Here is a 24,567-nt window from a genome sequence, read left to right on the forward strand (position 1 = left end):
AATTGGCTCTTCCCACGGCATTCATGAGCTTGCAGGATACCTAAGATACATCAATGGCAATAATGGCACCTGAATGGCACAAAAACGTCCATTTTTGAAGGGACAGGGGCTGCAAATACCAGTATGGTTGGGAAGTTACACTATGCAGGAAAAATTAATTTTGGAAGATTTGAAAGAAAGAGTAGGAGCAAAGATTCCTCTAGATGTTGAGGCCAGTGTGTGTGGCGTCCTGATGGAGCCGTTTCCTGTGCGTGAAGCTGCCCTGGGTCTGCTGTTGAGCAGTTCCACTGATCCACGTCCCAGGCTCCTTTGCACTCCCTGAAAGGGCCTCCTTACCCCCAGCCCCCAACCCCTGGGACGAAGGACGTTTGGAAGGGGATTGTTAACCTTTTGAGGAAAGCCACACTTTCTTCTTGCCATGCTGGTGGCCTCTGTCAAATACAAACCCCTGGGCCAGATGGCTCAACGCCCTTTCCACCTTCACCTCCACTGTGTTTTCCCACAGCCCCCAGGCCCGTTTCTTTGGGTCGGCCACTTTTGGTGAGAAACGATGAAGCTTAGATGAACTGGAGCAAGAATGTCACGAACACATCTTCTGGGAAGCATGTGATGTTGTAAAAAGGACACTAACCAGTCCTCCCCCTGCCCCTTGTCCCTTGCCAGCTGTGTGACTCGGTTCCCCTCCCTGGGACTTGAGGGGCAGAATTAGATTACCCCTCTGCTCTGGCTCTTCACGTGGCTACTTTTGCATCTGACTGGGGAGGAAGGAGGACTCCTCTTGCGTCCCTCCCTGTGCCCCTGACTCCTCCCTGGCTTCCCCACCTGCTCATTTTTGGCTGCCCCTCTTGGCCTGTGGGAGTCCCCTCCCTTCCATGGTTCTCCCGCTCTTCCCTTGGCCTTGACATCTTGACCACCACCGTAGGTGAGGACTTTCACCTCTCGACTTGTAAATGGACCGGTGGTTTGTGGCTTGGCAAAAATTAGAATCTCATGGGGAGCTTTGGAAGATCCTTATGCCCACCCAGGCTTCTCCCCAGATGAATTAGATTAGTGTCTCCAGGGATGGGATGCAGGTGATTCCAATATGCAGTCAAATTGGAGACCTCCTGAGTCGGCTGCCTGTCCCAGCTCCAGCATCCCCCTACCCGCACCCCCCGGAGGGTCCAGACAACGGGGCCATGGCTGTGGTCAGAGGTTGGGTGTGATAAAAATGAGCCTGGCCCGCGTGGCTCTCCTTACTGCCCTATGAAGTAGGTACTGCCACTGTCCCCATTCTAGAGATGAGTCAATTGAGGTCCCGAGAGTGAAGGGGAGCAGCACCCACCTTTGCTCCTCCTCCGAATGGATGACCACTCGATGTGGAACACGCTCCTGGGCTTGGGGGGCACGGCCTCCGAGCCCTCATCGACCTTGGGGCTTGCTGTGGCTGGCTGCTCCCTACTGCCACCTAGGCCGGGGACAAAGCAAGACAGGTTAGTGTCTGCCCAGGTCCGCACCCGGTGAGAGCCAAGCAGCGGCGGGGGGGAGGGGGGGATGTCACGTGCAGAAGCTGGAAAGGCAGGAGCGGTGGCTCTGAAGCTGCAGGTAGGAATCACATCTGTGTCGCTGTAGAGCCTCCAGCTTCTCCATTCCCCCCGTTAAAACGTGCGCTTCCTTTCCCCGCAGAAACCGTGTCATAGACACGTATACATGTCAAGAGACAGATAAGCCAGTCTGCCCTATTTCTCTAGTGGGGAACTACTTGAGGACCTGGAGGAGCCCCCTGATCCCATGCTTCAGAGACACCTGGAACATCAGCCTGCCCTCGGACACCTTGGCAGACAGGTTTTGTGCAGGGGAACGAGGACTGAGGGGGTAGCATGCATCGTCCGACACAGCGGGGCATTCTGCCGGAACGCCAATCCCAAGTGCTCATCTGCCAGGCTGGAAGGGCACCTCTCCTGGCCCGCTGCTTCTCGTTTCTCACATGCCGAGTGTCAGCTACCCCAGCCACCCCCCGCCGGGCACAGCAATATTCTGACCTTAGCCTCCTAGACTGAGAATTGCACGAAATTACAAGATCACAGTCTATCTCCTGTGTCCCGAAAAATCAACTGAGTCATACAGCTCATGAATCATGGCACAGCCTGGAGTTGCTCCCAGGTCTCCTGACATCCAATCAGAGGCTCTGGAAATGGCGGCAGGAGGCCTGGCCCACCTTCCATGCCCTGGCCCTTCACTGTTAGCACCCCAGATTCTGCTACCTGCTCAGGGCCCAGGAAAGTGGGGGCCGGGCCCATATTACTGTATGTTACTGGGGTTGATGTCCCAGCCACAAAAAACAAAAGCAAAAGTATATTTCTTTCCCTTGAACACTGTTTTTGGTCTTTCTTTGGGGAGGTGGCACCAAATAGGGTCTGACACGGGGTTGGTCCCGGCTTTCCTGTGGGTATGACTGAAGTGGGGGGCACTACCTGGAGGGCAGTGGCCCCACCCGACGTGCTGGCCAATGGCTGAGAAGGTAAAGTGGGAGCAGATGCCACCAAGAACTGGAGATTAGGCCACAAATTCCCGAGGCGGTGAAAATACTTAAAAGCTAAGATGAGAGCCGTTTATCACTACCTTTGGGACAGATGCTCAAGACTTTCCTAATGGATAAAGGTGATTTCAAGAATATCCTGAACACATCTTTCAAATGTTCTAGAAATAAATATTCCATCGGTGTGGTGGGGAAACAAGAAAGCAGCAGTAACTCTGGCCAAGAACCAGAGTCATTCATCTCCACATGCTGTTTTCACTGACGCTTCCCCACTGCATGCATGGCTCTCAGAAATATACAGACGCCCGTCGGCAGCCCTTGTGAACTCCATCTATAGAACGATGGCAGTTATTTTGGAGGGACACCCTCCGTTTCTTCCTCATGTTGTTATGAAGATGAGACAATGCTTGCAAGAGGCTCTGGAAAATAATTTTGCAGCACTCACATGTCAGATCCCTTTCCGATGAGGCCACTGCCCTCGGATGGCTGCAGGCAGGAGGGCAGGAGGACTCCCTGTCCCAGTGCACACCTGGCATTTTACACCAGCCTGCACTGACTCTTGCCAAGTGTCAATTATGTGTTCTCGTCTGTCACCTCCACAGGATGGTGAAGCCCTCGGCAGCCCAGGTTATACCCGATTACCTTGGTTTCCCCAGCACCCGGCATAAGCCCGGTATTCTTTTTTTTTTTTTTTAAGATTTTATTTATTTATTTAACAGAGAGAGATACAGCAAGAGAGGGAACACAAGCAGGGGGAGTGGGAGAGGGAGAAGCAGGCTTCCTGCGGAGCAGGGAGCCCGATGCGGGGCTTGATCCCAGGACCCTGGGATCATGACCGGAGCCGAAGGCAGGTGCTTAACCAACTGAGCCACCCAGGCGCCCTAAGCCCGGTATTCTGTAGGCACTTGGAAGTATTTGCTGAATAAATTAATGAGGGATAATTATACTACACATTTTAGTTTCTGAATGCTATAAGGAACAATCATTGGCTATTGCAGGATTTGAGCTATTTTTAAGAATAATACATCTCATTGTCATTGTTAAATACTTGATAAATATTGAAATAAAGGTGAGAGCCTTTCATTGGTTGACAAAGGTAATGGCTGAGTCGAGTAGGGTTTTGCAGCTTACAGGATAAGAGCTGATTATTTTCAGTGGCACTTGGATAAAAGAAAGGAAGTTTACAGATGGTCATACAATGCTTGACCATCTGTGACCAACCAACCAGAAACCCAGGAATCCTGCGAGGGTGGCTGGGAGAACTCAGTTAAGGAGACAGGAGAACAGACCACTGAAGACAGAGATCGTGCTCTATGGGCTATGGGAAACCATATATTACATAGTCCATTCTGGGTGGCCACAAATCCCTAAGCGCTTCAGAGGTGGGGCTGGGTGTTCTATAGCCCAAGAATAATTTTGTTCATAATAACTTACTTTTTGGGGTTCTTTCAACTTTTCTCTCCCTAACATCATGGCACACATGGAAAATAGTGTGTGGCATGGTGCAGTGAACAGATAATGCTGTTTATGGCCAGAGGGCCTGCCCCCATGGACTTGGGGCCCACCAGGCCCACCTGGGTCCTTAGAGGGCCAGTGGGGGCTCTGTGGGCCCAGCGTGGCATGAGCTGTGGCCCACGATTGGAAAGCTCAGTCCTTGATAGCCCATGGGTAAACCTTAGTGGCTGAGTAACTCCTTGGCCTGCCTGCCTGGTGAAGGAGTCATGGCTCTCCTTCCCTGAAGAGCCTTATTAAGTGTCCCAATGCATGTGGCTTCCCACTGCCATTTCAGGGGTATGGCCCTTGCCCTTGAGGACTGCCACCATCCTGTGTTTTTATAGGCAGGGGTCCAGCAGCACCTTCCTCCCGTTGACTCACAGAAAGAAAGCACAATTATGAGGCATGGTATCTGTTCAGAAACGCAGCTCCTGGAGAGTAGTGCCCCATAGTACTTCTGCCTTTACTGACGTTGAATGTCCAGAAAACATCAGCCATTCAAATACCAGCGTTAAAAAAGATTTTGTAGAGGACCCGACCTGTCAAATACAATTTTGAAACCTAGTGCATTTTCTTTGAGAGGAACTAAACAAACCCAAACCATGTATGACATCGTTCAGAAGAGGAAAACTGATCTAGTCCATCTTACTGAAAATCAATCTTTATTTGGACAGGCCCATGCCTAAATTCTTTCTATAAGTTTTCTTTCTCAGATTTTGAACAGATGTTACTGTCTCTTGCAGGTGGATCGATGCCATCCATACATTGCTTGCAATGTTCAACATATGGAGCATCTGGAACCCATCATTAAGACCCATTTGTCACCCCTCCCCAAAACAAGAGTTACCTCCCCCAAACCCCACTCCAAACCACCTGTGTATCATTACATCTGTGACACCCAATAAAAGGCCAAGGAAAGTTGTGGGCCATTGTACACCAGCTTCTTCTCTTGTAGCCATGTTTCTATATTCCTTTTCCTTACCTCCTCTTCCCCGCCCCCCTTCCTCTCCATTATCTATGGCAAACATAGCTAATTAGTGATAGCACTCTCCCAGTAAGTTCCAAAACAGCCTCAGACTCCTTCTTAACACAGTGCTCAGACAACCAATACTAATTAGAGTTGGCACTTGAAAGTAAACTTACTCCCCTCTCCCCCAGCCTTAAAGGAAGGTGTAGATACTGTACAAGTATCTATGTCTTGAGAGAAGGGGTGTATCAAGGCCAGGGTGTTGCTATCCAGGAGATGCCTGGCCACAGGCCCTTTCAAGCCTCACAGGACAGCCTTCCCTCAGCAATTCACCAAACCTCACATCCTTTGGTGCCAGTTTTGGAGGAGATCACATACCATACAAGGTTGTCCATTCTCTGATCAGATAACTTCAATATCCTGGAATATTCCAGAAACATCTACTCTCTGTAGCTACATAGAATATGTCTATAGTAATCTAAGATGGCTGTGTAAGAGAGGGGCACCAAAGAGATAGGTTGTTAAGCGGGGATGTTAAGAGGTTTGTAGATGCTGAGATGGTCTAGCTCTATTGGCACGTCTGAGGAAGGGGTACAGGACTTGAGTGGAAAGGCCAAGATGCCTGGACCAGGTACCTCCACCCTGGAAGCAGCAGGTAATGACTCCTAGGAAGAAAGTTTTCAAATTCAGTGCATTAGCCTCCCACAGTTCAACTCCATGTGGTGCTGCCCTGGGAACCATCCTATGTTAGAGTTGTGGGTCACAAAATTGTGGAAAGGATGACAAATAGTGTGAAGACTCACCCAGTGGGCAGCAAGTGTGGTAAGGAGATTTGAGGGCTGATGGATTAACTTGGTTCCATCACCAGGTGAGCAAGAAGAGCTCAGATCTGTGAGTTAGGACCCCTGGACTTGTGTGCAGGCTCTTTTATCACCTGGACAGGTCCTTGAAAAACCATGGTTTCTTTATCTACAAGGTAAGGGCTTTGAAGCTTCCAGAATCTAAATTCTCTCTAGAGTTCTCTGTAATGTTCCCTGTTTTAGGACTAGCTTCCCCAGACACCATAGCTCAACAGATGAAAGGAACAGAAAAACATCGGCTTTTCTTTTTTTTCTCTTCCTTTGAAAAGTCAGATGGTCCTGTTGGCTGGGGGGGGGGGGGGGGGGGGGGGGTTGGTCTATGGTTCAGTTCTCCCCCACAAGACCTCTTACCTGGGCTCTTTCTGATTTCCTGCACAGGGCTGGAGGAATCTAGACCATCAGGATGTGGGAAGAAGCTTCTTTCCGATTGGGTGGCGTTTCTGGTCCTCAACTCCGGATGCTGGACTGGTCCCTAAACCCAAAGCCCCTCACTTCCTGGGGCCCTCCTGCCCATCCTCTTGCTGACCCTCTGTAAGTTCACTTTGCATTCCCTGACCCTATGCCTGGCACACGTCTTCCAGTTGAGAAAGGGTATCATGGAAGAGGAGGGAGAGGAAAGACAAATGTTCTTTCTGCAGCTTACTCTCACTCTGGCCTTCCTGACAAAAGATTCTTTCTACACTCCCCGAGGAAGACTGGCTCTGGCTACCATGGTTGCCCCACCTGGTTTGATCAGGCAGGTTTCCTTTAAAGGGACAGAGCCAGAGATCATGTAGTAGGAGCTTCCCTGTCCTCCCTCAGTTGCTCCTCTCATTAGAAATTTGCTCCAGTACTTGCCTTTAAAGCAATCATCTAAGTGTTGTCTCCTCAGGGGGCCAATTTCTCTTCCAACCTCAATAAACTCCCTTAGTTCCCTGTACAGCCAGGGCACAGACTGGGGGACAATATTGCCATCTCGACAGAAGTTTCTGCACAGCCCAATACTAGATGCTGTCTTTCTGGTTCTGTGGAAATCTTCAGACCTTTCCTCCTTCTGACTTATGCTGACAGGGGTCCTGAGGACTCACCACGGGACCCGCTCAGAGCAAGAAAGGCATGACCTAACCACTGCCTGCAGAAAGGACTTGAGGTCTATATATTAGGAAAGGTGACCCTCCCACATCCCGTGGGGCTGTGGGGTCTGGTGGGCTGGAGTTTGAGGAGGGGGGCCCAATCTAAACATGTTTTGTTTGGCTTTGTGGTAGGATGGGTCAAGCATCACTCCCCCTCCCCCGCCCCCAGCCCGTCCCAGGTTTGTGTACCTTCCCCCCATACACACACAAGTACACACACACACACACACACATACACACTTATTGATGGGCTGTGAGGCAGCCTACCCAGGTTTAGAAACAAAACCCCACATTGAGGAAATTAGCTACACCTGAGTAGACAACCTCCCCACTGACGTCAAAGGCCCCCTTCCCACCATTCCAGGTGTTTCAGAACTGCCAAAGAGGGGACCTGATCACAGAGGTCCTTCTGAAGAAAGAAAGCAAACAGAGGGGGGAGGAGCTGGGGAGCCCCACATTCCAGGGACAGGTGTGGAGCTGACTAGAGATCAGTCCCCTGTACAGGGTCTTTACTTTGGTATTACTAGTTCAGGGCCCATGGACGTCTGCCAACAACACTTTTCCTTGTTCCCCACCTGGCGGCTCTTGGCTCAGTTCTGCATGCCCTATCCCTTACCCTCTTGCTCTGGTCTTTCCTGAAGGTTCCTATACTTCTTGTGGTGCGCTCCCTTCAGCCCCCTAATCATCCATCTGCCCAAGAAGTGACAGGAAAAATGCCATCATTAACCAGTTTGAAAAGACTGGAAATAAGTCTCCCTGAGGAGCCATTCACAAGTTCATATGCAGCTCATGAGCCAAATTAGACGTGTAGAGTATCTGTGATACACACTAAGGGTGGGGCAATCAAGTGCTGTCCTGTAAGAAGATCAAGATGGAATCTTGTCCCAGACGATTCTTACTGAAGGCTGCAGTTCAGATACCAATGGCTCCCCAAGACATCTGTCTATGCCTACAGATTATTTCCTTGAAAGCTCAATCAGAATTCACTTCAGAACTAAGTTTTCTTCACAGTGCTCATAGCTCCCTTCAACTCCATATTTCCAATCTTGTAGAAGGAGGAGGGCTGCACTGACTGCTGGGGAGGTCAGATTTCTCCAGAATAGGCCGGAGTTCAGGTGGAATAAATGCATGCCGGGCTAGACGTTCTACAAAGAGCTACTTCCTTTACTTCATTCTGTTCCATCAGCTTGTTCAGCTGTATGAGGGGGCTGGGGACTCCTAGTTATCAATTTATAGGGGGCAACAAACACTTTTCTAGCAATCCCTCATCTCCCTCCTTGGGGCCTTGCAATTCTAGTTTCACTAGGGACAGAAGTGTTCCCTATGGATTCTTCTATCTTCTCTGAATGGTAAGAGGTGTGAAAAGCCAGGCAAGTAAAAAAAAAATCTCACATAAAAAGTGAATGCCTTTCAAGTTACCAAATGAGACTGTGGTTTATTGAGTAGAACTCATACCCACACTGAAACTGCCAACTCCCAACTAGTTTAGATTACAGCTGTCCCCAGACCCTCACAACCTTTATGACCCAGGGAAACAAAGCTCAGACTCAGATAAGAAGCACAAAGAAACTGGGGCACATGGGTTTGATGTGACCACAAATACAGGCCATGAAGATTTGCGTTTCCAAATGGGCAGATCTTGAAGACCAACCCAAAGAAGAACTCCCTGAGAGGGGAGAATGATAGGAGGGAACAGTTCAAAGACAAGGCACAGTTGAATGATGTTGGCATCTCAGCTTGCATCCACACAAGCACGTTGAGCGTTTTGGTAAACTGTAGGAAAAGCTGTAAAGGCAACAGTGGTATGCTCTTGGTACATTTGATCTCCATGTTATTAACTTTTTGCCATTTCAGTGATGCCTCCTTCCCATTCCTCTGTAGAGATCCAGGGCCAGAGTACTGGAGAAACTAGGGTTGGAAGAGAGAGGCTACCTGGTCAGCTGGTCTACCCCCACCCAAAGCAAGCATTCCCAATAGGCCTCTAGCCCTTGTCCTTGCACTGCCAGAGCAGGGAACTCAGGGTCCCACAGGACTATTTCTCAACTTCCATTGTGAAAAACTGCTCTTCTCTACTGATTCAAAGTCTGCCTGCTTATCAATCCCACTGTTATCCTTGTTCTATCCCCTGAAGTAATGCTGAGTAAGTTGACTTTTTCCACATGCATTACTCCACACTGCAGACAGCCATGACCCTAGCCATTTCTTTTCTTCTCCAAGCCAAATATAACAGTGTCATCATCATTCCTGATGAAACAAGGGGGCTTCAGACCTCATTCATCCAGCTTGGCCTCACCTAGTATGTCCTCCATTGCCAAAGAGTCTTTCAAAGTATGCTACCCATTTTTTTTCTTTGTTTCTTTTCCATCTAACCTATTCTCAGAAATGATCCTGCAACCTAAGATGCAAATGATTGATCATGCTTACCGTGTTATCTTTCTAGGACTGTTTACATTTTAACAGGTTCAAAGCTTGAACTGAAGGGATGGCTGGGAATGTTTGGGCATCAGGTAATGGCAAGATAGAGGACAAGAGATGAGGCACAGAAATCTTCCTGGGACCCTTAACATCATGCTTGATACTCTTCCTGAACAGAAGACCAATCCAACCAGATAATTCACTCAAAATAATGAAACTGATACTCTGAACTTACATGGCTCAGGCAATCTGTGGTGTTACCCTCATCTTCACCTCAGGTGAGACTACTCACCTGGCCAGGCAAATTCCCATAAAACGAATTCCTTGAAGCCAGGAACTCGGCGGATTCTTTCCTGGTCAAGTAGGGTCCTGAGTAACATATTAACAGTTCTTCATACATGTCTTCTAGATGAATGAGTGAATGAGGTCAGACAATAAGGCAAAATTTCTAGGGGCTTGGCTCATGGAAGTTGGCAAGTGGCCTTGGGCACAACAAAAGAATAATATAAACATACATGGAGATTCAAGATTCAAAATCTCTAAGATTTTCTGAAATGAAACATAGATTTTTGAACTAAAAATTCAACTATCTCTTGAACTGAAGGAAAGAAAGGTTACTGTTGGGATCTGAATTGGTGGCCTGGAAGATCAAAATGGAAGAAGTATCTCAAAGCAAAGCAAAAATACAAATGGTAAAAATTATGAAGGAAGCAAGCAACTTAGAGCAGAGCTCGAGGAGACTGAACATATGGATAATAGGCATTCCAGAGATAGAAGAAGGAAAAGATGGAGAAAGAGCAATAATCAGACAAATGTTAGAAGAAAAGCTGCTGAGCTGAAGAAAGACTTGAGTTTGCAGATTGAAAGGCAGGACTGATGAGACAAGACACACATTTAGGCTTGACTTAATAAAATTCCTGAAATCTACTGATAAGAAGAAAATCTTATGATGTTTTAGAAAGAAAGAACAGGTTATTTACAAAGGAAAAAGAATGAGATTGACATCAGATTTTTTGTTTGTAACACCTGGAAGCCAGAAAATGGAAGGACAATGGCTACAGACAGTTGAGGGAAGGGCTGTGGTCCAGGAACCCCCAGCCAAAATGCCATTCACTTGCAAGGGAAAGAAACTTTGTGGACATGCAGAGTCAGAGAACATGTCACCCATATTCTCTCATATAGTATTGAACAAAACACTCAATACTCAAACAAGAATTCTAAACAAGTAATACATGAATCATAACAAAGATCATGAAACAAAGGAAGGTGAAGAATAAAGGGAACAGTGATAAAAGGTAACATGTCCGCTCTACACAGTAAATGCCAAATGAACAATGATAGAATTACTGGGAATGTGGGGCATAGGGGCTGAGTAAGGATTTTTGCAAAAACGCGAGGCAAGGGAAAAAAATAAAAAATTATAAATGATCTCAGCAAGATCCAGGGATGGTTGATACTGGAGAAATAAAAGTGTTGTAAAAGTAAAAGTGGGGGCTCCGGGGAGGAGAATAGTGAAAGTGGTATATAAGGGCTTTAGTTCCTCAGGGTGGGGAAGGAGCATCAGAGAAATGGGAACTCTTGCCAGGGTAAACTATTTGACATCTTGTTTTTATATAATAGAGACATATACTTTTGATCATGAGTGTTGGGAAAGAAGCAGAACAACTAGTGAAACGGAAAAGAATAGTAGACTTTCCAAATAAACAAAGGGAAGAAAGAAAAAGTAACATGATCATACTTGCAAAATGAGGAGTAAAAAGCAAAAGCAGTAATAACCAATAAATAGTAAAAAGTAAAGTAAGGTGGAAGAAGTCAAACAAGCATATTGATGGTTACACTAAACAGGAAGAGGTTATATTACCTACTAAATTACAGAAACACTAAGATTAGGTTAAATATAAAACATTGCTAAATGCTATTCTTAAGAAACACGGTTAAAAGAAAATGATAAAGGCTAAAGCAAAGGGATAAGAAAACACTAGGAAGAAAGTAGGTATGGCAACATTAAGGCCAGATAAGTTGGAATGAGGTTAAAAGCATGAACAAGGATAAAATAGGTAGTATGTAATAGTAAAAGAACATTTATGAAAAATCAATGACAGTCATTGTCAATAGGCACCAAACAATGTAGCTGCTACATATATGAGACAAATGTTACAGAAATGCAAAGAGAGTTTCATGAAACTATACATTTATAGTTGACTTTTTTTTTGGTAAGCTCCATGCTGGGCTCAGTGTGGCGCTTGAACTCATGACCCTGAGATCAAGACCTGAGCTGAGATCAAGAGACACTTAACCAACTGAGTCACCCAGGTGCCCCATAGTTGAATTTTAATAAGCCCTTTTCAGAATTAAGATCCCATAGACAAAAAATAAATAAGCACATAGAAGAACTGAATGATGCAATTAATAAACCAATTTAATATGTATTTCCTTCAAATCAAAAATTTGCATTTGCATTTCCAAAATCAACTAAGTACTGGGCTACAAAGAAGAATTCATATAATTTTAAAATAGTTTCACAGGCCATCTTCTCTGCTCATAATAAAACTAGATATAGAAAGTTTAAAAAATATACGAAGTCCCAAGTGCTAGAAATTAAGAAATCATTCTTAGATAATTTTTGGATCAAAGAGAAATCAAAACTAAAATTACAAACTATCTGAAACTGATCAAAGCAGAATACTTTATTCCCAAACCTATGGTACACAGCTATAGCTACACTCAGAGGAAAATTAATAGCCTTAAAATGCCTTTGTTGTTAAAGGAGAAAGGTCTAAAATGAAGAAACTTTACATCAATTTTAAAACATTAGGAAAAAGGAACATTTAAATTTGAGAAAACATGAAAAAAACTAGAAAAAGAAATCAATAAAATAGAAAACACACCAAAACTGTAGGTAGGGCAAATAAATCTCAAATTGCTTCTTTGAGAAAGCCAATAAAATGGATGAACCCATCACAAACTTGATCAAGGAAAAGAGAGCAAAAGTCCATAAGATTGGGAAGAGAAAGGAGACGTAGCCATAGAAAGAAGAGAGATTGAAATTATTGTATGAGAACATTATGAGTAACAGTAGGGCAACAATGTTTTAAATCTAAAGAAAATGGATTATTCCCTAGCAAACAAACTCTGAAGTTTGACCAAGAAGAAGTAGAAAACTTGACTATGTCAGTTAGCATAGAAGACATTGACAGATGAGTTGAGATTGATGATTTAAAAATATGGCAGGACAACATCACTTCATGGCTGACAGCAGAATTCATTCATGGGGGAGAGCAGATGGAAATGGGGGGGGAGATGATGAGGTCAGAGGGAGGAGATGAGAAGATCTAGGGAGGGGACAGTGGAGAGAGGGAGAGGATGGTGTGATAGGGACAATTTCAGACAGCACCTCCTCTACCACCCCCTGGTGCCAGCATATTCCTACTCTTTTTAATGACTATGTTCAGCCATATTTATGTTCAACTACCATTTGTACATCCAAGAGCTGCTACCCGGAATCTGGGGGTGATCACAGCAAAACAGCCGGGATGTGGACCCAAAAGCTCTTCTCCCTTCTTTCTTGGCGGCTCACTCCTCTGCAGTCTCATGTTGGTGGTGTCTCTGTGGTTAAGTTTCCTGCCCCTACTCATCCATCCTACTCATCAGTGGGATGGGAAAGTGCTGGTGAAGGCAGGACAGGGTCACTCCAGGGAGCTCTCCAAACCTCCTACCACTATTTTATCTACTTCAGAGGACATCTGGGCTTCTGTCCATGGCCCACGGGCAGGGTGACCTGCACGGGGCTGACTTTTCTTAGAGGGGTGGGGATTTTCATTTCTGCCCCACCCTTGTCCATGCCCACAAGAGAGATGTGGCATCTGCCTGCCAGACTGGCTTAATAAGATTTGTTCTGCTCCAGAAGGAGCTTGTTTGACCACATTTGGGAAATACCATCGATTTTCTGCCTCTTAGCCCCAAAAGATGTTTTTTAAAAACATTTCATCACTCCTGGACATATCTTGGCAAACGAATTCAGTGATTAACAATACTTCATCCAGGCAGTTCTTTCTTGTTTCAAATTAGTAGATGTTTTCCTATTTCTACATAAATATCTGGCCATCTTGATCATAATGTATTATAGAATTTCTAAGGCCCTGTGGTTTTTCCAGACTTGCTGGACATGCTTTTTCCTCTTTCTGAATCACTTAGCTTTTATCCATTTTTCCTCCCATGAATTTGGCAGCTGGCAATGCAGTTAACATTTAATTTCTACAGGGGTGGAAGTGGGAACTTGGGAGAAAAAAAGCAACCCAGACACCTGTGACCAAAGTGGGACCTTGTTAATGACAGAGACGTGGGTTGGGAAAGGAAGGGAGAAGAGAGAATCTTGTCCAAGTGAACTGAAAGGATTTTTTATAGCCAAATAGTTTTCCTGTCCTGGAAATCCAATATAAAAGCATGGTTAAAACCCAGCTCCCCGGCGCCTGGGTGGCTCAGTCAGTTAAACGTCTGCCTTCAGCTCATGTCATGATCCCAGGGTCCTGGGGAGCCTGCTTCTCCCCCACCCCACCCCCACTCATGCTCTCTCTCTCTCTCTCTCAAATAAATAAATAAAATCTTAACAAAAAACAAAAAACACAACAAAAACCCCAGTTCCTATCAGATCCAGTTCTTGGGGTGGAGAGTTTCACAGGCTTAAAGGAAAGGAAAGATTTCTGGGCGCAGTTTGTCCATAGTGAATGAATGGGGAATCTGGTTCTGTTATCTCTTGTTAGAATAGTTGGGGGGGTCTCCCCTCCCTTTTGGGTAATTGAGCCCTGTCTGGAAGCCTGGCAGGGAACTGACACCCCCATCCTCCGCAGACCACCTGACCTTCACACTCCGCTCCACGCCTGCGATTCTAGGAGCCTCCCTGCTTTTCCCACTGGCAACGCCTGCACCAAAGGTCAGTTTTTCCTTACTCTTACAGTGGTGTGCCTGCTGGCAGAGGTGGAAGCAGAGTGAGGGGACAGAGGAGGGGTGGTTCCCAGACCTTGCTGGGGAAGGAGGGCCTGGATGAAAATGGCAGCCTCTGGTGCACTGGGTCAAGGAGACTCAGAGCGGATCTTCCTGATTCCGGTCATACTAATCTCACTTTCCTATAATCTTCTACTATCACCCAGCATAGAAATGGCTATGTGGGTGTCTGTTGCAAAGAACTTGGCGGTGTCCTTTGGGCCTGCCCTCTGCCCACCAGCTCCGAACTGTTACTATGGCAAGCATCCATGTCAGGCACTGGCAGACCTGGGTCAAATCTAGTTTCCTTGCTTGATCGTGGAACACAACCATGCTCATGCATGTCTATATTGTCTAAGGCTGTTTCATGCCTTAGACACGCAGGTGAGTGTTTGCTAAAGACACCATAAGGTCTCCAGAACCAAAAACATTTACTGTTTGACCCTTTCCAGAAAAAGTTTGCTGAGCCCTGATATACATATAAATGGAGACTGAATGTAAGTTAATGACTGTAATTGGGAAGTCAAATTATGAACTTCATGGATAATTGTTTGTCCTTCTACTCAGGCTAACCATTTAAGTATCATAGACCTCATAAAGCTTCTAACACCCACAGGCAAATAGGAGAATGAGATAAGTTTCTTATCTTTTTTTTTAATAATAGAAGTCATATGTGGGATTCTAATTTTTATGGATTGCTTCCTGCTATGAGATAGCATCTTGCCCTTACTCTGACCACTGAATGTTCGAGACTTCCTATTTAGACACTCCCAGTGCTCTAATTGTCCCTGCTTTGACTTTAAAACTCTATCAATGTGAAATCCCTCCCTTTTATGTAATGCTGGGTGTGCTCATCAGCCACTAACTCAATGCACCTTCAACTCTGCGTGTATCCCCTGAATTTTCACCCACTCCGAGTCTGCCTGGGAACCACTCAGCAAGTTCAATTTTACAGCATCTATTATTCAGCTAAACATGCCATGAAGGCCATCTTGTAATCATCTTCCTAAAAGACTAAAGAGAAATGTTTTTGTTTTAAGACAATGACATTGAAAGCACATGTCTTACTTCTAACTCTGCAAGCTCATACCAACTTCCTCTAAAGTCATATATGGATAGTTATGGCTATTTGGGCAGAGAGAGAAAAATGAGCACCAGGGAAAGGGAGGTACAGGTGTGTTTGGTTCTAACAGGAGAGGCACAGAAGGGGAGTGCTGCAGCTGATTGACCCAGAGCTGAGACCACAGGGAGCAGACACCAGGTCCAGGCAAAGAGCATTTCTGCCTAGGAGTTGGCTAGTCACCGCTGGGGGACTTCTCTTCTTCATTGCTCTTCACTTTCAGGTAGTAGATGCGGTTGGCCTCTGGGTAGGTGACTTTGCTGAGTGGGAGCTTATAGATGGCAGGGTTGTTGGTTGTCAGGAGCAGGAAGATGAGGGTGGAGAGGCAGAAGGCCCAGGTGCCTGGTGGCACACCAACCTGGAAGAAGAAACACTGGGGTCTGAAAATGGTCCTAGGCTGCAGGGACCCTGGGGGAGAAGGATGTGGTAGGAGTTGAGGATGGGGATCCTTCTTCCCTAGTGATGACATTGGATTTTGGGTTCATAACATCAGAGGAGTTGGTCTAGGAATTTGAGATGTTGGCACTTTTGGGTACAATCCGAATCTTTTAATGATGGAGCTGAAAATCAGCCTAGGGATGATTTCCCACATCCGGCCACACACCAATACCTCCATCTGTCCATCTAGGTTCTCCTCTGCCGGTTGTATCTCCCTTTTGCGCACACACACAGCCACCCCCAACTACCTCAGAGGCACATGCATGCAATTGCCAGTCCTTCTCTGGACAAACCCTGGATGAACGTTGACAAAGACGTTGTGTGGGTACTAGCTATCATAATGCACTCAGGATTCTTCCACAAACTGCAAATGTCCTAAAGCCCTGGCTGGGGGAGGGGCATGTTCAGGAGAATCCAAACTTACCACCGACATTATGTTGGCGAGGGCCGCTCCCATGTATGCACAGAACAGGGCTGTGGAAAAACAAGGCCCATGGAGTCAGCTTCCCAGGGTCTGCCCCCACCCTCCCCAAGGGCAGGGGGGCCCATCCTGTCTCCAGCAGCCTCAGTGTCTGCAGCAGACCCTGACATCTGGCATATTTGCTTGACATTATTATGGTAGTTATCTTTGCAGGTAGGTGTGGCCAGTCTCCCAGCAGACTGTGGGTTCCCAGGGCAGAGATGAAAGCCTTCTATCCCTTCCCCACTTCCATGGGGAGTCCCCACTTGCATGCATAGAGTCAGGGGTCAGTAAGCATCTTTTGCTTGTCATACTGACCTTGGGGATGGTCTGGCACAGGCCGGGTCACTGGATTATTATCTGTCCAGGGGTTGAGGGGTCAGATTATATGAGCCCCCAGCAAGTCCCCTCCCGTCCAAGATTCTGAGCAGCTATGATAGACCTTTTTGGACCTGCACCAAGTCTCACAAGGGCTGGACCTTATTGGTCTGTGAGCTTGTCTTTAGGAGCCAGGCATCTGAGTTCACCCTAGGACGTGGCCCTCAGGATAGGGTAGCTCATCAACACCCCTGTGCCTCTGGACAGGCTCCTTCTGCCCCTTCACTTTTGCTCTTTCTGTTCCTCTGTCCAGAACACTTTCTCTGTGCTCCCTGCCCCCCACCCAATTCCCATCCTGGCAATGTTGAGATAAACCCCATCCTCCTCCTGAAGCCTTCCCAGATGGTTCTAGCCACAAGAATCTGCCACTTCTCTGAAGGCCAAATGCAGTTACAGTCTTAGCTTCAAAATATCTGGCACTTTTGACTTGACAAATATTTATCGAGCCTACCGTCTCCCTGCTGGCTGCTGAGGGGACTATAAGGGACACGGAAGACATTTACAGTCGCCACACATGAGTGGGGAAAAAAACAAAAGTTCTCCTGGATGGTATTCTGCCCTTTACTTGTCTTTAGTTTTGCTGGTTAAGGTCGTGCTGTTTCCAGAGAATATAGGCAACTTCAGGGCAGGAAGACTGGTGGAAAGATGGGGTTGTGGTTTGATTCTTGCTTCTGCCTTTAATAGCTGCATTCGACGCCAAGTTCGTGAACCCTTCTGGGCTTCTTTCCCTGTCCCATAAAATGGGCCGACAATCTATGCCTGGACTGAGCTCCCATGTGGTGCTGGGGGCAGCCGTAATAAGGCCTGCAGCCCATTTCCCTTCCCAAACAGCACGCTGTTTACTCCATGGGAATCAAGCTCCCATGGTCCGATTTTCTGAGACCTCAGTGCTCCCAAGTACATCATCTCCCTGGGTCTTTCCGACAATCTTTTCAGACATCACAGCCTTAACAATTGTGTGATTACTTCTCTTCCACTAGATGTGGCTTCATGAGGATGTGGTCCCCACTGCATCTTCTGTGTCTAGCCTAGGGCCTGGCACTTAGTGGTGCTCTGTAATGGGTTGTGGGATGAAAAGTTATTACACCTGGACACTGCCACTAGCACATGAGGAAATGCATGTGTGATCTCCTTGTAAACTTCCAACACTGTTGTAATAGCAGTAAGCATGGTTGCGACTCTACTTGCCAGAAGAGGAACCTCAAGTCTCCTGGTGTTGGGACCCAAGCCACAGGTCCTTCTATCACTGTTGTGAGTTCTGACTAGTGGGCCCCATGAGTTTCACGTAACCAAGCAGGGAGGGAAGGAAGAGCAGAGTGACATGGCTTTCCCCAAATACCTACCACAGAAAAGGGCCAGCAGGTGGGTCTGCCAGGTGAGGGCGTAGAACATGCCCCCAATGGCGATACAGGAGAGGACACAGTTGTAGCTCCAGAGGCCCAAGTAGATCCTCCCAAAGGGCGTGGCCACCGTCAGGGCTGTGGGACGAGGTGTGTTGTTTCTGGCCAGTCCCGGGTTCCAGCACAAAGGCCACCCTGTGGCTGGTGCCAGGTCTCAGGGTGGCCTCAATCCTGGCATCCCCCCCCGCCCCCTTCCTCCCATGAAAGGAGCTTCTACAAATGGCATCTGGTCTTCGGGAACCAACAACAAGAAGAGAGCAGTGATTTCCAGACTGTGTTTTGGAGATTTCACACAGAGGTATGACTACTTTCAAGGTGAAGGGAGGTCAACGTGTTGGGATTCTAGGCCTTCCCCACTCCTTTGGCCACAGCAACTGCATTTTTAGTAAGAAGGTTTTCAACTGAGAAAGGTCTGCTTCAAACGGATGAGGAAAAGTACGTATGTACACATATAGGAACACGGAGATAGAGAAATAATACAGTGAAACGGTAGGATGTGAACAACAGGTGAATCAGGTAAAGAATGTATGGGGTGCTTTGTGTACCATTTTTATTTTTGTAATTTTTTGGTAAGTTCAAAGTTATTTTCAAAGAATTTTTTTAAGTTCTGTTTCCAAGATGTTTCTGACAAATATTGGAATGAGTCGACAGGATCTTAGTCCCATATGTCCAACTCCAATTTCTGGCTCTGCTGTCCACATATCCATATATACGTGCATGTACATACATACACATACATGTAGAAATATTAAATCACATTTGTCAAATAGCAACACAAATTTTGAGAAATTTTTTTCTTTTAGTTTCCTTGACATTTTCAAGTGCTGGGTCATTTATACCTCTTGGTGTGCTACTGCTCTCCTCCTCCCTGAGTTCCCCTCCCCTCCTTCCAGCCCCCAGCTCCCAGGGTCTCAGTTAGCAGGCTGATCAGGTCTTCAGTCCCTTGCGTCTCCCCACATATCCTGCTGAGGCAGTGTGCTCCCTTTGGAGACTCAAGAAAGGGAAAAATACATCCCTACTCCTGACAGTGTTCAAAAACGCTGGTGAAGATCATAGATCTAGAACATTTGCCACGTGCAGGGGTGAAATGACCTTAGGAAGATTATGCCCAAGCCCTCCTTGCAGAGATGGGACAGTGTCCTACCCGCCAGCATCCCCACGATGGAGCCAATGGCGGCATGCAGGCAGACGAGTGGCGAGGAGATGAACAGAGCCACCAGGAAGACGCCGCCTGTCCAGGGATTGTCGCAGCCATACACCTGGCCGACCCCGACGGGGATGGCTTGTAGCAGCTGCAAAGTCAACAGAATCCGGGTCATTGGAGCGTGGGCACATAACACAAAGACCAGGCCTTAGGGTCGGGACTGAGCCATTCCTGGTGGGGGTAATGGGCTGGAACAGGGTGGGGTGGGGGGACGGTGGTACCCTCCAGTGTGTAAGAGACCTTGGGAGGCAGGATGCCAGCCGGAACAAATCGCTCTTCACTCCACCACCTAGCAGGCATCTGGTATCCCTCATGCAGAGCCGGGCAGGGCCCCCCAACACAGATGCTTCTAAGGGACACATGGCTTCTGCTCTGAGAGGAGAAACTCTGAGGGGACCAGAGGGCACCTCCTCTCTAGACTGCCATTGGAGGTTTTGGGGCACTAAGGTATTTCCACTAGACCTTCCGAAATCCTACAACTATTCCAGGAATACTGGAAATATTTTAGGCCATTCTGACGATTGACTTAATCTAAGGTCACCCAACTTATTGGTGGCCAAGGCCAGGCTAAAGCCTCTGAACTTGACCCCTAGTCTACAGGTGGTTGCTGTAGATTCAGAGCTACCTAGGGTGTTGTGGGGCTCTGGGAAGGAGGTGGGACTTCCCCTGCTCGAGGAGCCTTTAGCATTGCAGGAGGGTAATGTGCGCAACCCTGGAAAACAGAACAAAGCCAACATCCCTGAGCTTAAGAGTCATTTGGTGGTGTAATTGGAGATGGTTAGTTTGGCAGCCAGATGGCCCTTTTCTGCCCAAGCTGAACCATCCCCATCTGACAGAGGAGGGGAAGAAGGAAAGGAGGGAGATTGGCAGGCTAGGGAGAGCATTGGCCTGGGAGCTGAGGGCTCCAGCCTTCAGAGGTCTCTGCGTGAGCTCATGGCTTGATGGCGAGTATGTCACTTCTTCACGCTGGGCTCTGGTGTCCACCTCTGTAACAGGAGGAGCCTGCCTTATCAGATAATCTTTCAGCTTTAAAATTCTGCGGTCTTCACTCCATTACTAGGTGATGTGACCTCTTTGAGGTCTCCTTTATGGCTGGGTACATACTAGGTGCTTCATATATATGTATTGATTCGCTCAGCAGTTTCCAAACTTGGCTGTAATTGGAATCACCTGGAGATCTTTAAAAAAAAAAATTGATGCCTGGCTCCTCCCCAACATCATGATTTAACTGGTATGGGCCTGACCAGGGCCTCAGGAGATTATAATGTGCAACCGAGTTTGGGGACCACTGGGTTAGTTACACATGACCTACTGTAGATGTTGGGAGTTCACTGCACGTCTCCCTTTGGGTGAATTTTTGGACATTTTAACAAACTGATTTAATTCTGGAGTCAGTCTGATTTCTTTAGAGAATAGTGTTTTGAGCTTTTAAGCTTTACTCATCCTTGTCTCTAGATGGGTGGCCTTTCAATCACCAAGACCCATTGGGCCAGAGCCTATAGCCCTGTGCCAGGAATGACATGGTGGGGTGCATCTTATTTAAAGGAACCCCGAGAAAGCTTTGTGCCAGTTCAGGGAACTCAGCTTCTGTTTGGGGAATGGGTTAGAAGTCTACTCAGTAAATATTCTATGACTTCCCGAAGTCTGAGGAATGCAGGCTGCTGAGGGGGTTCCAACTTCCCCCTTCCCCTCTAGGAACACAGGTTTGAAGGAACACAGAATTGAAAACTCCAACTACAACACGACCTAGCAGGTCTGTGCCCCTAGGGCAATGTGTCTTACTGCCGGTGAGGCTCCCTGACGATCCTATCAGAGGTAGGGTTTTGCCCCTGCTCCCACCCCTGCTGTTTTCCACTGGAGAGGGTGAGCTTTCCCTTCAAGGCAGGGCTCTGAGTCAAGAATGAGAGGAATGAGGGACAAGTAGCCTCGGAATGGAGCCTGGGTTCAGAAAGCTGCTTCCTCTGCTGGGATCCATATTTTAGCTTGGTGAACTGTGGCCCGGAGCTGCCTCCCTCCCCTCCACCTGCTTTCCAACACTCTGGGATGAAGGTGTGAAGGGCGGTTAGGTGTGCATGGAAATTTACTGAGAACCGGCCTCCTTCCTACTCCCACCTCGGGACTATTCTCCAGTAACGACAATAGTCCTGATGGACAAAAAGGAAGTCACTCCCAACATTATTTTAAAGAGAAGGAGGGAAGGGGTTTTGGGATGTGGATGGTGTGGAAGAGAAGAAGCCGGGGGTCACAGTAGCGGTGTGATGGGGAGCTCGGACGGTGAGCTTGGGCTCACGTGGATTTGCGTCCTGCCACTTTCTGCTTATGGTGAAGACGAACAAGAGGCAGCTCTTGCCTGTGGCTGTCTCCCCTCAGCACTCCCCTCGGTGCCGGACTGCAGAGCCTCACAGTGTGGGGTGGGTGAGGGGGCTCCGGGGGTCCTTCCTTCTGGCAGCCCCACAGGCCCCAGTGGCTGGCACTTGGACCCCGCCGCACGGGCAGGGCTCTGGGGCCAGCAGGTCTGTGCCCCTAGGGCAATGTGCCTTACTGCCGATGAGGCTCCCTGACGATCCTATCAGAGGTAGGGTTTTGCCCCTGCTCCCACCCCTGCTGTTTTCCACTGGAGAGGGTGAGCTTTCCCTTCAAGGCAGGGCTCTGTCTTTTCCATTCTCTCCGATTTCCACCCTAACTCTGACTCCTCGTACTCCTGCCCTGGGCCCAGACAAGACTTTACAAAGATAAAACCTTTACAAAGGGTCTGCGTGGTTGGCAGCAGCGTCTGCGCTAGGGGCTCGGGAGCCTTTCCTTTTCGGAGAGGCTTCGGGGTCGGAGGGTGGCCGGCCCTGGAGGAGCCGCGGCCCACCCTGCCCTGGAGCCGTAGTCCTGGAGCTGAGCCCACCCTCTGGGCCGCCTCCCACTTCCTCCCCCACAGTACAGGTATGCTCGGCCGCGTGGTGAGGGCTCAGAAATCAGACTGTCTAAACAGTATTGAGGACATGGGTTATGTTTGCAAGCATTCAAAAGATGATCATGGAAACAATATTCTGAATTATTCCAAAAAGCCGAGCTAGAAGCAATGGGTGAAAGATGGAGGGGGATGGATTTCTGAGGAAGGTAAAGAACACTCCAGCACTTAGTAAAGGTACCCAGTGAGGGGCGCACTGCACTGAGAAGCAGAGGGTTTCACCTCACTGTGGTTGTTCCGGCCGAGGGTGCCTGTCCTGCCTGGGACGAAGTGGGAGGCGGCTCACAGCCTGGGCTCTGCAGCAGGCGTTTCATGCTCAGGCACTAGCTGCAGTTTGACCTTGGGCAGCTAACCCGCTCTGTGCCTCAGTTTTCTCATCTGGGAGCGGGGATAATGATAGTACTTACAGTATTGGGCTATTATGAGGGTTGATTAAATGAGTTCCCAAGTCCAGGGCTTGGAACAGTGTCTGGTACGTAATAAGCTTGCCCTATGAGGGACTCTTAGCTTTCTCTATTGTTCATTAACAAGGCCAAATGTTACAATTCTGTATATTTAATCTTATGTTAGATTTTTATTATATCTCTTCATCCCCAGTGTCTAGACGTCAGTAGAATAAATGAATATGTACATTTATGATAGTTGGATGTAAAACAGAGTTTCTCAACTTCAGTATTATTGGCATTTGGGGCTGCATAATTCTTCGTTATGGGGAGGGCTGTCCTGTGCATAATAGGATCCATGCGGCATCCCTGGCTTCTACCTGCTCAATACCAGTAGCACCCCTCCCCCCCAGTTTAGACAATTTAAAAAGTATCTGCGGATATTTGCCCTGCTCAGGAGGACAAAATCACCCCTGCTTGAGAGCCACTGAGATGGAAAGTATATGCAAATTCATCCCCATCTTCTACTGCTAATATCTTTAAAATCCTAACTTTAAACATTCACTTTAGTGTCTTGCCCCTCCCCCCAGCCGTCCATCTTACTTAGTATTTCTCCCCGAACCCCACGGCTGTGTAGCATCAACTTGGCACTCGTCTGTGCGCTTGTTTACTGTCTGTTTCCCTGGGTTGGGGGAGTGTACCCTGCAAAACGGCAGAGAGGTTGTTGTCCTCTTATTCCCCGTGTATTCCTCGTGTCTGATAAAGTGCCCGGCACGTATCAGGTCTTCAATAAGGGTTCGGTGAAAGAGCATACAGAGCTGGCAGCATCCCTTCCCTGTCCTATCCTCACCCATGGCCATCATCTGGCGGAGCTGCGTCTGGAGAAGCAGAGAGCCTGGGTAATCCACAGGCTAGTTATGGAGAAGGTGTGTGACAGAAGCAGGGGTCCCAACTCCTCTGCCGCTGGGGAACTTACCAAGGACATCTCCATCTCTGTCCAGGTGATGTTGGGCACCGAAGAGATGGGCTCCACCAGTGTCGTGGGGAAGAAGAGGTTGTAGTGGCCGGTGGCTGCCAGGTACAGGGTCATGGCCATGTTGAAGGGCAGCGTGAAGACCGGGAGGTCCCACCTGCTGAAGACGGAATTCAAGGCACTGGAAAGAAGTGGGCTGAAGATGAGAGAGACAAAAGGTTAATCTGTGCGCATCCTTAGGTCTACACCATCTCATCGGCTCTGGCCACAGTGCCACCCACTGTCTCCTCTCCTTGGCACGGCCATTCCTGACTCCTTTGGGACTCTAGTGGTCCGATTTATCTGGGACTGGGAATAAAGTGTTCAATTTAAGGTGAATCTTTGAGAAACAGATTTTTAAAGTATAATAATTTGTTTGGAATAGAAACCTTTAGAAAATAAATATTTCCTTGTTTCTTAAACCAAGAAAACAAAACAAAATGTCATCCTTAGAAAATATCACGTATTGCCTTTGGATTATCGAGATGTACAACAGCTTCTATCCTGGGCTGTGATAACATTTTAGAAATCTGTCTGGCCTTGTGGGAGGCAGCTGATAAGAAATGACGAGATGGGAAATACTTCATTTTCCCAACCATGAGCTCCACACACTCCAACGGCCCTGCTCCCACATCCTCTTCCTCTCTGCCTTTGGCACATGATGAAAGTGTCCCTCCTTCTTTATTGGGCCAATTCTTTCCCTTGTATTTCGGGATCCATTCTGTCTCCAAGACTTCACTCCTACAATTCTCTCCCCTCTCTCCTGCAGCTTCAGTCTCTCCTTTTTCTCTAGATCATTCTCATAAGTCTACAACATGCTTTAGTATCTTCTACCTGTAAACATTCTCCTCCTCTAACCCGATGTCC

General features: G+C 47.6%; 1 protein-coding gene across 2 annotated transcripts in view; it reads right to left on the minus strand.

Annotated features, from left to right (window-relative positions):
- The window catches only part of SLC14A2 (solute carrier family 14 member 2), a 50,988-nt gene that overhangs the window by 11,931 nt on the left and 14,490 nt on the right, over positions 1-24,567 (minus strand). The window contains exons 5-11 of one of the 2 annotated variants that reach the window (XM_044921078.1): positions 23,665-23,857; positions 19,287-19,434; positions 18,086-18,220; positions 16,329-16,378; positions 15,650-15,824; positions 4,063-4,092; positions 1,325-1,447 (exon numbers count right to left, since the gene is read on the minus strand). In XM_044921078.1, the coding sequence (XP_044777013.1) occupies positions 1,325-1,447; positions 4,063-4,092; positions 15,650-15,824; positions 16,329-16,378; positions 18,086-18,220; positions 19,287-19,434; positions 23,665-23,857 (854 nt within the window). The remainder of the gene's footprint in view (positions 1-1,324; positions 1,448-4,062; positions 4,093-15,649; positions 15,825-16,328; positions 16,379-18,085; positions 18,221-19,286; positions 19,435-23,664; positions 23,858-24,567) is intronic. The other variant, XM_021686327.1, reaches the window with a different exon arrangement.

Source organism: Neomonachus schauinslandi, chromosome 14, assembly GCF_002201575.2.
Source record: "Neomonachus schauinslandi chromosome 14, ASM220157v2, whole genome shotgun sequence".
Classification (NCBI taxonomy): Eukaryota; Metazoa; Chordata; class Mammalia; order Carnivora; family Phocidae; genus Neomonachus; species Neomonachus schauinslandi.